The 12,834-nt window shown below is 41.3% G+C and overlaps 1 protein-coding gene across 3 annotated transcripts in view; it reads right to left on the minus strand.

Annotated features, from left to right (window-relative positions):
- The window catches only part of TENM4 (teneurin transmembrane protein 4), a gene marked incomplete at both ends in the record, with an annotated part of 341,202 nt that overhangs the window by 36,472 nt on the left and 291,896 nt on the right, over positions 1–12,834 (minus strand). For all 3 annotated transcript variants that reach the window (XM_082278669.1, XM_082278668.1, XM_082278667.1), the window contains 2 exons: positions 3,535–4,412; positions 7,482–7,636. In XM_082278669.1, coding sequence (XP_082134795.1) covers positions 3,535–4,412; positions 7,482–7,636 — 1,033 coding nt within the window. The remainder of the gene's footprint in view (positions 1–3,534; positions 4,413–7,481; positions 7,637–12,834) is intronic.

Genomic DNA, 12,834 nt, shown 5'->3' on the forward strand with positions numbered 1-12,834 from the left:
GGTTTCTGGTCTATGGTCCTTTGTAGACAATCAGGTAAAGGTAAATCTTTTGAGGATGTTCTTCATGGGGCCACTGGTGCAGTGTGAACTTGCCAGCTGGATTTACTTTACTCTTAATGTTTTAGGAAGCAGTGTCCAGCTTGCCCTGACCCACGAACAACTATTATGTGCTGAAGGTTTTCCTCAGGGTCAGATTTGATGCCTTTATTTCTTTGGCCAGGAGCAAAATAGAAATATTAACTTCACCTTTCCCCTCATTCAGGACTGAAAACTACTCAGAGCACCTTCCAGCTACTCATGTTCACAGGAATTATCCAAATCACTTAAGCTTTCCAGTGTACATTTCCTGATGTTCTGATAGGTAGTGAATGTTGATTTTATTTGGTTTACACCATCTTCTTCAGCTTCTTTGATAACAAGGAATTTAGACTTCATCCTGCTAAGGCTGCACTCACCCCTGCAGCTTGTGTTTGAATCATGCAAATCCTCTGTCTGGTGAGATTATATTTTGGGAAAGGCATCAGAGTCCTGATCTGAGATACCAAGAAATGGAGAATATACTGCTTTCATGGTTGGTCACTCTACCAGTCAGGTCACCTCAGCCTTACAAAATTACACCTTCTTGTCAACTTGAATGTCTCTGGCTTTGCTTCCCAGCCCCTTACCCTTCTCAAGCCTTACTCTGCTAAGCCCTCTGTAGGTGAGAACTTTGGCTGACATGTTGTGATCTAGACACTTCCCAGTCTCATTCATGTTGAGATAAACAGATCAAGTCTTTCTAGTTTTCCTTATGAATGCATTTTAGTAGAGTTTTTCTGCCCAGCCTTCAATTTCCACTGTTCTTCATAAACTGCAAGCATTGGAACTGACAGTATTGGTCACATCAACGCTGTACAGGGAAAAAAATCAGCTTCCTACTAGCCACTACAAGTAGAGTATGATGAGTAAATGTATTCCTTTGGTTTGTCCATCCAAGCAACAAGTTAGACAGATTTGCTATGGAACTATATGAGGATCACACTGAAGACTTGATGCCTTGCTACAACTCTGACAGTCAAGGCTCACCCCACCTACCTGTGTACCCTGGCATCAGACTGTACAAGAACATATTTTGTTTAAATGAAACCTACTTTACCGAGCAATCTAAGTATCTGACCCTTATTTTCTAATATTCTAATTTTATCAGTCTGATTTTATATTCTTTCCTTGGTTACACATGCAAAACTTGGACAGAATCAATCTCTCCAATTCACTGATCTGCTTTCCAAGTCCCTAGTGGATAGGATAGGATAGGATAGGATAGGACAGGACAGGACAGGACAGGAAAGGTGAGGATTGCATGAAGAAGGATCGTCTCCAAGCACGGAATATTTAGGCTATGCATATAAAAAAAAGCTTTCTAACAGTAACAATAATATAGGTAAATACATTGTTATCACTAACAATATTTATAAATAACTCAGATGACTGATAGGATCCATTTGACCAAATTGTAGACATCAGCAATGTAAACATCTGTAACTGAACTCACCATTCTGTCCTACCTTTGCAGAGATAAACTTTCAGAATACAACTCACCTTATCCTAAAGCAAATACCTGACATAACTCATAAGAAACTCAGCCTGAAAGGGCCTGTTTCTCTCCACCTGCCTGTAAAGGGAGGCTGAAGTAACTAATTCAGATGTAGACTTTTAACCAGTAGTCTTATAAAGTTGCATCAGAAACTGTCAGGAACAGTTAAATAGAGATAACTGATCACAGGTTTGGATGAGGTATCTCTGAAGGCACATTCCCAATTCTATATTCAGTGATGCTGTGCTATCATACAGTCCTGACTTGCTCTAGTCAAGATTTCCATAGTCCAGCCACTGGAGAATACTGTCTTCCATTTAGCTCTAAAAAGCTTTCTTATGACTCTTCTGAAGTGCATAAAAGGACCAGAATTATGGCTTTCTATTTTGTTGGACAGCAAGAAATAATGGATCACTGTTATAAATATATCCACAGAGCAAGTTGGGTTTGAGCTTTGGTCTCGTTTCATCTTTATATTTTCAGCTGCACTTTAAAATAAAAGATTATGTTTGAGGTATAAATCTGACATTATTAGCTGTAATGTTTAGTTTGCTTCACTGTCTGTGGCTGCATCTGTTTTCAAGCACAGGAACTATTGGGTTCTTTGCAAAAAGAAAATACCTCCTTGATTTAGCACAATGGTCCTGACAATATAGCTGGCTTCCAATCCTGTGGAGAGAAACACCCTCTTTTTTCTCCCTAAAGCCTTCCTCAAGCAAATTCAACGTAAGAGATGGAAGAGTATTAACTTAGATTCACTGAGGAGTATTTCTACAGTAATTGCAAGCAGAACATTGATGAAATGCTAAGAACATTTCAAAAGATTAATCAAGAGTTTCCATCAGTCCTTTTCAAGGCAGGAGCAGGAACAGTGAGTATTAAGCAAAGAAATTTGAAACTGGGCCTGGAACATTTTTAAAGAGAGAACCAAAGCAACCACATACCAACACACAGATATGCGGGTTTAGCCAGCTTTCCTTCCCTGCATCCCTTTTTTTTAAACAAATTTTTTGCTTGTCATCTTGGGAACCGTTTATTCTAGCCAAATTGGATTCTTACAATGGGTCTATTATCATGGCAGCTTAACACTTCCATGTAACCATTCAAACCATATAGGAAATGATGCACTTAACGGAGCATTCCAAAGAGGTTACACTTGTAAATAAAAATTAAGGAAGAAGGAGGGGAAAGGGTTCTTAGCAGCAGGATGAATCCTTCTAGATACTCTTCATTCAGTTATCTATCTTTTTCCTTTTTATATCAGAAATGTGTTGTCTTCATGACATTTATAAGCAGAGAATTGCTAACAGTAGTACAGAAAAGAAGTACAAATATTCAGGATACTGCCATCTCTGGGTTTTTCAATGCATCCTGTCTTCTCTCTGCTCAAAAAAATCTTTGGGGCAGGATAGTCTTGAACAGTTCCAAGACTACTTTTAAAGCTTAGTGAGGTAAATTGCAACAGTAGGAATCGAGCAGTCCATTAATTACAGAATTGTTTCCAGAGCTAACTCTCATTAGTCATTGCCAATTGTCATTCTACATCAGACATTTCAAACAGGCACAAAGAAGACACTGCAGCATAGGAAGTAGGTGAAAAGCTGTGAAAAAAGAGGCTCTGATGGAACTTTCATAGTTCCAAGGCTCTCAAAGCCAAGAAAAATTCTCTGACATGCAACCTAAATCTCCAGTCCTGACTACAGTTAAGGAGAACCAGGTGTCCAAATTACTTAAAAAAACTCAGCAGAAATTCTGTCTGACTCTTGACTTGGTAAAGGGAGCTTATTCAAGCTCTAATGCACTTACTGCAAGTATCTAGTGTTTGTGTGAAATATAATACTCCCTGTTCTGGCCATTTTATTTGGACAATAATTCTGGTCAGGGAATTAAATTCTACCAACCTTGCACGGTTCAGAGAACACAGAATGAAGTCAGCAGCCCAATATCCAGAATATACTTACTCATAAAATGTTGTCCAACCATTTTCATTGCTTTTAGTGGCAAGGAGACCAGAGTTGCCATGGTAAGTCATCATGGCTACTTCATGCCCCTGTGTTGTTACACTCTTGAGAGCACTGTTGGTACCAATTGTCACCCAGTAGACTTGGCCATCAGGCACCACCAGCCAGAGGGGCATCCCTGTGGAATCTCTTCGGATATTGACTAAGTTGCCATTATTGTCAGTGATCAGGGTTATATCTCCATCTCCAGAGTAAGTGAAATTGTAAAGATAATCTCCAGTGGTAAGGCTCTGAGTATAAAGGTGCTTCCCACTGGTGTCAAACAAGTAGAGCTCCTGGTCTATGGGTGAGGATAACTCATAGAGATTCTGTGTGTTGAGGAACGGTTTGTTTTTCCGAATGAAGCGGATTCGGATATTCCCCAGGTCAGCGACGTACAGCTCCCCATCTGCACACACGGCGAGGGAGGACGGCGCGTTGAGCTTGGCGTCCTTGGCGTAGCCGTCGTCCCCCGAGAAGCAGTCACAGTTGGCATCGTTCTTGCAGTCGCAGCTGCTCGGGGCGCCGGCGACGAGGGAGATCTCCCCGTTGGTGGTGACCTGCCTGATGCGGTTGATCTTCTTCTCGTCGGTCTCAGCGATGTACAGGACCCCGTTATGGGACACGGCCAGGGCGGTGGCAGACTCCAGCGTGGCGTGGATTGCCACCTTGCTGAGGAGAAAGTGATCCATGCCTGGCACCTGGCAGTGCATGGGCCTCCCTGCCACAATGCGCACTTGGTGGTTCTCAGAGATCTGCAGCACAACGTTATTGTCGAGCACGTAGAGCGAATTATCCATGGGATTCACCGCTAGATCCGTGGGCCATTCCAGACGAACCTTCACGTTAAAAGAACACAAGGGAATTTTTATAGCAAGACATTTTTCTACTGCATGATTCCTATAAATCAATCACAATGAGGATGGAATCCACATAGATTAAAGGGAGAATGGGTAAAAAAACCCACAACTAATTGTTACTTGATAGGGTGGCCACAGAGGATATAACCTGGTGTGAGCGAGGGGGCTTAGCTCCTGGTCATATGAAGTAAACACATAGGGACATCCAAACTCTGCACTGGAACAGTGGTGGGAACAGGATGATGGACAGAGGCAAACCATTCTGTGATTTTCCCTCTCCTGTGCTTTTTGAACTGGTGGAAGCTGGACCTCATAGCAGAGACCCGGGACTGCAAATTTTGCTGTGTGAAGTGCTATGAAATCAGACACACAAAACAGTGATTCTTTCACTAAAGGATTTTTCACACAAGTGGCTGAATTCCTCTGGGTAAATGACAAGGAGAGACAGACAGAAAACTGGCAGCTGTGCCAGCATGTGTGAATATCTAAGTTATAACCTATGGTTTTCCGCTTTATGCTGCAAAAATGCAGAATAGCAATTCACAGGAAATTCAGGCCATTTCAATTCATGGAGTAAAATACTTGTGTCTTCACAGGGATTTTCAGATTTTGTTTTAGCATAATGGAAAAAATGGGTTCAGGAGTGACACATCCCAGTTCTATGCTGATAATCCACTAAAACAGTGACTGGCAACACCACAAGTGAGTGAGCACTAAAAGGACTTTATTTCTAGCTCTGCTTCTGCAATACACTCTTTTCAAGTGAGTCTACTCTTTTAGCTGCCAAACCCAAGAAACATTTACCAACAGAATTCAGGATTTTTTTTTTTGTAAAGAACTCAAAGTTCTGCTTTTTTTGGACTATTTTATTTTATTTCAGGTTTATATAGAAAAAGAAATCTTTCTTGTGTTGATGGGAACCAATCAGTTCCAGGATAGTTTCTTTGTTTTGAACCTTCCTTTCCCACCATCCATCTCAGTTTCTGCTTCTTCTCATTTGTCTGATGTGACTAAGTTTGGATGAGTATTTTGTAACCTTACTGGAAGGAGGACGAGTGATTGCCAGCAGGCTCAGGTCCAGCAAACCACCTTTCACTGTGATTTTATTTAAAACTATGAATAAGAAGAGACCAGCTAAGATCTACAGGAACACTGGATATTCCTATTTTTAAGGCCTGTAGTTCAACATCTCTGCTACAGCCATGCTTTATTTTGATGCTTCTATATGCCTTTCCAGCACTTTTTTTTTAAAGAGATGAGATCTAAGGTATTTAGTTCATTGTGTCTTCTAATGCCCGGGTGTGTGAAGCTTATTTTCATGGCTAAGCAGTATGCTGAGCTCTGTCTACTCTAGTTCTCTGTTTGCAAAATCTCCTTCCTTTTCTCAGCTTCTGGCCTATTTTAACCCTTCTTGTAGTAAAACATTATAGCCTGTGGTTTTCTCTTTAATAATTCATGCCTTCATCCCTTCCAGTGGTCTTTAAGCTCTGCAGTCTTCAGTTAGCATCAAGAGCTGAGTTTATTCTGAACTGACATGGGAATTTTCAATTTCTTAAAAACCACTCCTTGTCAACAGTGGCAGCTAAATATTTCATGTCCTCATGTTCCAGGGAGCCTCAGGGACCTGGCATAAAAGACCATTCTATCCTCTGTAAATGATGAAAAGCTTCTTCCCAAGCTGGCTTTTATTTTTTAATTAAGCTTGTCTTCAGTGTGTTTCTCCAGAACAGGAGTGGTTAATCTGCCAGTCCCAGTACAGGTTAATCTAAAAATGGTTCTTGTCATTTTATGAAAGGAAAAAAAAGAGTCTTCAGCTGATACATGTTCATCTCAGAAGTGTTTGAACATGACATTGGTTTACACAGGAGCTACATAACCTGGAAGTAAATAATTTTTAAAGCCTGATTACACAATGGTCTTTTGCTAACTGCCCCTGAAAATCACATAAAGAAGAAACTATGTCTGTAAAATGAGAAACATACTAAAAGGTGGTCTTTAACCATCGAAGTTTCACCTCTATAGATGGAAGAACAACTTTTAAACTCATAATTTCATCTTGTTCATAAATTACAGACAGTGGGAGCCAGTTGCAAGGAAGCAAGAACAATCTTTTCAAATTAGAGGGAAAAAACAAGAACAGATTCCATATGGGAGCATGGAAATTATCTAGGTAGTTACAAAAAGGAAACCCCATTGACATCTATTGTGGCTGAATAACAGTACTTAGGCCTCCAGCTATGATCTATATTTTCACAGGAGAGGACAACATTCCTGCAGTCAGGCAAACAACAAGTGGCACAAAGGTTTCAAAGGACACAAGGTCCTTTCAAAGGTCCTAAACTGGCACAATTTGACGAGTTGGCTAGTGTCACACAAAATCGAGTGCTGGGCTGTAACAGATTTCTCTTCTGCACCATCCAGTAGTAAAGCAATCATCAAAATGAGATTTCTTTTTCTCTCTTCTTTTTTCTCTCCACCTTGAAGCAGCAGGACTTAAAAGCCCAGCATGATGGTAGCTGCAACCAATTTGCAATCTGATGCAATTCAAGATTCTTGTTTTCCTGCTGTTGCTAATTTTGGCACCACATCCTCCAATCAGTCTTTCCTATGTTAATTTGATTCAGGTCTAAAATTGTGCTGGGCCAAATTAGGATGAGGGGAAGAAAAGAATTTAAAAACCTGTGATTAGCTAACATGTTATAATGGAGCATGGCATAGAGTGAGAAATGAGCCTAACAAAACCTTCCTTCCCAGGAATGTCTTTCCACTGACTGGGAGCTCTGAAAGAAGTCAATTCTGTGTCTGGGACTTGTGTAAAAATCTCACACCCCAGGAATCTATGAGTTAGGGCAGTCACGTGTTTCCTTCTGTCTTTATAGGGTATTTAATTTTGATTCAGTCATTTTTATACCATAAACTATGTAGAAATGCAACTCTCCTTGAGCCCTTACCTCTTTGTCAGACCTTCTAGGGAAGCTTACTGACATGCAGATAGGGTGAAGGCGTAGGCTTGTGTTCTGTAGAAACAAAACCAAACCACTGTCTTACCTGAGAAATGTCCATAACAGAGTCACAGCTGAGAGGCCGAGCAGACGTCAAGTCATTGGAACCCAACACAGTTGAGATGATCCCATTCTGATCAATCCGCCTGATCATGGTGCCATCCACAAAGTAAATCAGCCCAAACTTGTCCACGGTGATGCCTGGGGAGGAACAAAGAAAGACAGTCAGAAGGTGATGGCAGCCTGACGTGAGGAGCAATATATTTCATGGCATTCAAAAGGGAAGAGAGGAGGGCTGGGCATGTGGGAGTCCTGGCTATCAAGAGCTTTGAACTGGCACCATTCCATGGAGGGCACTTTCAAATGGCACACAATGCAATCCAGAAATCCCTGCTCGCTCCTGGAAAAGGGCATGGCATTCAGTGAACTGCTGAAATGAAAAGATTTTCTAATAACTGCGTGTCTTGCATGTCCAGAAACTTGATTTTATTGCTCATGGTATGAATGGTAAGCTATGCACGTAAAAATGGTACACCAATGAGTCTTTCAAAAATGGCGATGAAAAAGGCTGTGAAAGGTCCATCAGGTCAATCAAATTCCAGATGGATAAATGAGAAAGGGTTTTCCCTAGGATAATCCTACTAATATACAGTGTTTCACCTGATTCTGAACTCTGCTAGTGATTAATTTCATCATCCAAACCTCCTTTGTAGACATACTCCTGTCAGTGGATTTGAGGTCTGCTGACAGCAGTTACAGGCTGCTGATTCTCGTTTCTTGCCCTGCAGATATGTGCTGTTTCACCTCCCCCTAAGCTTAATTTCTGAAGTATTTGTTATGTTAGCACAACCTCCTATAATCCTCTTTATCCTAGGCTAGCTATCCTCTGCATCTTCCATCAGAGGATTTCATAGTGCTTTACACTTTCTAATTACACCTCATAACAGTCTGTGAGTGTGATCACTCTAATTTTACATATCAGAAAATTAACAGATAATGCAATTCTCACAAGGTCACAGAGAAAGGTCATGACTGAAGCAGGAATAAGAAGTTAGGGGCTCTATTCACCTCTCGTTTGTGCTAGTATAAATTAAAATAACTCCACAGATACTAATAAAGTAATTAATCTCATCTACCCTACAGAGGCAGAATGTCACTCAGCATAATATTTGAGTGTCTTAAATACACTAAAAGACTGTAAAGAAATAGAAAAAGAATGTAGAGGCCTGTAACATCTTTTCCTATGCAAGTGAAAATTCTGCTTGAAATATATGAATATTAGGATCTTCTGGTTTGGCTTCTTTTGCTCGTAGGGTAACAATCACTTGGCAAAAAGCAGACATCTGCACTGTGCATCTAAGCAAGTATCTGAACCTATTCCAATCAGTGGAGAGAGAAATCTACTTTGAGAGTGCAATTTGTATCATCCTAAAGCACATATCCTCAAGAGATTATATGAATCCTGCTAGAAAAACCTTTTCCTCCCATTTGATTATAAAAGGAGACTACAGCAAATATCTCTAAAGAAAACATTTATATTGTAGGCAGATTAAATTAGTAAGCTGAATGCTCACTAGACTGTTTCTCTGGCTGTCATCTTGGTGACAGAAATGATGGAAATTCTGTTTCAGATAGAAAACTTTGAGAATGTTTGAGGAGTGATCAGATCTTGTGTTCCTCCGAAATGCTGTTTTGCAGCCAGATCCCCTTGTTTGAAACACTTACCCTCAGTCTCCATCCACTGTGAGCTCTGCTGTGAAGTGCAGATGCAGCAGTTCACAGATCAAAAATTCTAGATTTTCATAGAGCAGGGACTAATCCTCTGATTGCTTTGGCAACAAAAATCATGGCCTTCAGCCAGCACTGTAAGTATTGCATGGGCTGGAAGCCATGGAGGTAGGTGATATGTGGAAAAACATACCAGATTTGATTATAAGGAAATCCACAGAAGATAATCTGGCCTGGCAGAAAAATCTCAGGACTAAGTCATTGTTTGAGAGAAAGAACAAACTTCTCCATTGAGCTGAAGTAAAGGAAGGGATTCTGACATGGTTGCAACCTGTTGATTCAAAGTCAATTAGGAGTCAGAAAACTGGTGTTTCAGATCACTGAGCTGAATGGGAGCTGTGTGTTATTGCCAGGAGGTAAAACCAGCATTTTCATCGCTTCTTCACAGCATCACCCTGTCTGAAGGGCATCACTTTGACCTGGATTGGATATTTGACCATCAGAGCAGTGTGGTTTCAGAATAGCCTCTAGGGCAGTGAGGAAAAAATTACTTGGTGCTTTCAAGATGAAGTTCATTAATTTTGGAGGGGATTACATAGCAGGATTGCTGAGATAATGGATGACAGGACAGAATGACCGAAAAGATTGCTTCTAGTCCTAGACTTTAATACCTGCATTCAATTCATGCCAAGAAAGGACTCATCTTTGCAGGACCATGAAACACGAGTCTCGAAGAGGAGCACAAGGTAACTGTTGCACATATGAATTTACTGAGGGTGGTGAGGCACTGGCAAAGGTTTCCCGAAGAAATTGTGGCTGCCCCATCCCTGGAAGTGTTCCAGGACAGGCTGGATGGGCTTTGAGCAACCTGGTCTAGTGAGAGGTGTCCCCCCAGTGTGGGTAGGAACTAGATGGTCTTTATGGTCCCTGCCAATCCAAACCATTCTATGATTTGATGAATGCTATGAGAGAAGCCGCAGTAGTGGTGGCCATTTATTCTCACTATACAATAGAAACACATTGTTTGTATTTTAGCATTTTGTCAAATGCTTGCAGAAGGATCTGATGGGACAAGCATCAATATGTCGCTGGCATCCATGGCTATCAGGAAGCTATCTTCACCTGCCATGAGATTTGTCAGCACTATGCCCTCTTCAATGAGTCATCCAGGATACTGGCACATGTCACCTGTCACTGGCATCTGCTGTTGAAGGTCTCTGCTCCTCTTAATTATTCTGCCTACTGAGTGTCAAGTTCTTTTATGTTTGGTGGCATTTGCTTGAAAACCAGGAACACAACTGAGCTCTTTAAGCAATATGGTAGATGTACTTTTTTTGGAAGAGGCATGATAGAAAGTTTAGTTCATCTTAATTGGCTTTTGTCAAACACAACAGTCTCTTACAACCTCTTGCATTCCTTGGTTCACAACAAGTATTTTTCCAGGTGCCTGTCCATTAGTCTGTGTGACAAGCCAAATGCCAGTGAAGGGTGGCAGGCTGGATAATGTGATTTTAAATGAGGCAGAATTTTCTCCCTTAGCTAGTTCCGTATGTATTGGATTGGACTTATCAGCAGCGTATGCTGGCAGTGGCTCACTGTGTGCAGTGCTGGGGTTTGATGGCTGATCTGATTACCCAGTTACAGTAATAATAACCCACATGCACTTTGGCCCTTGAACCAGCCCTGATCAGCTGATAGGGCATGACTTTATTTTGCATTCCAGCTTAGACAAAGAGCTTACACACCCGAGTAAGCTGAAGTGGGATAGCAAAGTTACCACTTACCACCCTGCTCCAGGGCAATGGTATGTGTATGTGTTCTTATCACTGAGCACTTTTCTGCTTATCCCTCTTTCATGGAGGCTAAGCAATCTCAATTGCCTCACATTTCCTGAGATGTTCTGTAGGGCAGAGGAGTTTGCAGTCTCTCAAAGCTCCGAATTCCCACTTGCACACATTCCTTCCATGGCAACTGCTCCAATCCTTTCCTGACTTTAGCTGATTGTCTTGGAATCAACTAAATTATGGAGAAGAGCCCTGCTGTCCCACAGACAAGTGTCTTTGGATGGGTGACTTCTGTGAAAAGGGAAAGAAGCATCTCATGGATTCTTTGCAGCAGATTGTAGAGGTTAGATTGCACCTTTCTGTTTCCTTTCTGATATAGGCACAGTTCCAGTGCTGGGAGCTCGCTCCTGCAAACAGGCACAGAAACGGGTAATTCACATGTTATGCATGTTAAGCCCAAGGCCTTGGCTTGCTTTGGAGGAAGGCTCCCCTCATGTTTCCATAGGAACATAAGGGAATTAAAGCCTTTCAGCATATAGCTCGAAGTTCAGCCTCACAGTTACTGAGAGGAAACAGCTGCTGCCACTACCCAGGTAGTGTTGCAGATCTAAACCTTAAGTTCTGAGATATGAAATACATACATTATGAAATCATGCTGGCTCCTCTTGCATAAGCAGAGATCTCTTACAAAACAAGGGCTTGTAGCACCATGTGCATCACACCAGTGAGCTGTGCTGATAGAAAGTTGTGACATGATGACATTTGCTTGAAATGTCAGGACCTTGCAGCATGAAGAGGTGACAGCACAATGTTATGCTGCAAATAGCTACTGGGACATGGTGAGTTTGTTCTGCAAGACAAACCACTAAAAGTGGTTGTGTTGTGCATGTAGCTCCTGTTAAGAAAAAAAAAGGGGGAAAAAACCCTTTAACTGAAGAAAAGGTGCTTAAAGAAATCCAAATTTGGACGTTTCTTGTCTGACTGGATGCTGAATGACTCAGTGATAAAATGGCAAATGAAAATCAATGTCAATAAGTACAGAGGAATTCAGAGGGGAAGGAGAAAGCCTAACTACCCATATACACTGACAATGTGAAAAAGAGCACACAGGAAAAAGATTCTGGAATTCCTCTGAAAAGTTTTCTGCTAAGATCAGTTTTGTGTTATGCAGTGGTCAAAAAGGGAACTACAAGACAGCAAAGAACTAGGAAATACACAAGAAAGGAACAGAAAACAGTGGTTTTGCCTAAAAGGGACCACTCTTCTTTACAACCTGGCTAAAGAAATTGTGGAAATTATTAGCACATGGTGCCTGGAAGAACAAAACTAGGTGTTCAGGACGGTTTCTAAGTCAATTGATGATGGTATATTAGCACAGGTCTGGTGCAACCTCCTCAGAAAGTCCCCTAAATGCTGATGACTAGCATGTGGAGTGTTGGCACAGGAAGACCACATTGCCCCTGTCCCTAAGTGTCTTTTCTGGCCAGAGTAAATGACACGGTACTTTGTTCAGTCAGCCTCTGGTCTTACCCAAAATGGTCCTATTATTATCTGACCATAAAAATGTTAACAGATTGTGGAGGGTTGAGTTTCCTCAATTAATTCTGTCGAACTCTTCAACACTTAGCAAAGATTTTGTTTACACATTCAGCAGGGCACAGTGAAAGAAGCAATCTGTCCCCAAATTAATTACTTCATTTTGCATTGGTGTTACGGTGCTAAATGAATGAGATGCTCCCTCCCTCCCCACATGCCTTCTAAAACCTTCTTTCTATTGTGTCAGACTTGTCACTGCAATCTCTCTTAATTGCAGGCTCTTTGGTAATTTCTCTGCCACAACATTTTCCTGAGAAGAACCAATGGTGAGGACTCAGATGAAAAGAAATG

The sequence above is a fragment of the Coloeus monedula genome (genome assembly GCF_965178545.1).
Source record: "Coloeus monedula genome assembly, chromosome: 3".
In the NCBI taxonomy this organism is placed as follows: Eukaryota; Metazoa; Chordata; class Aves; order Passeriformes; family Corvidae; genus Coloeus; species Coloeus monedula.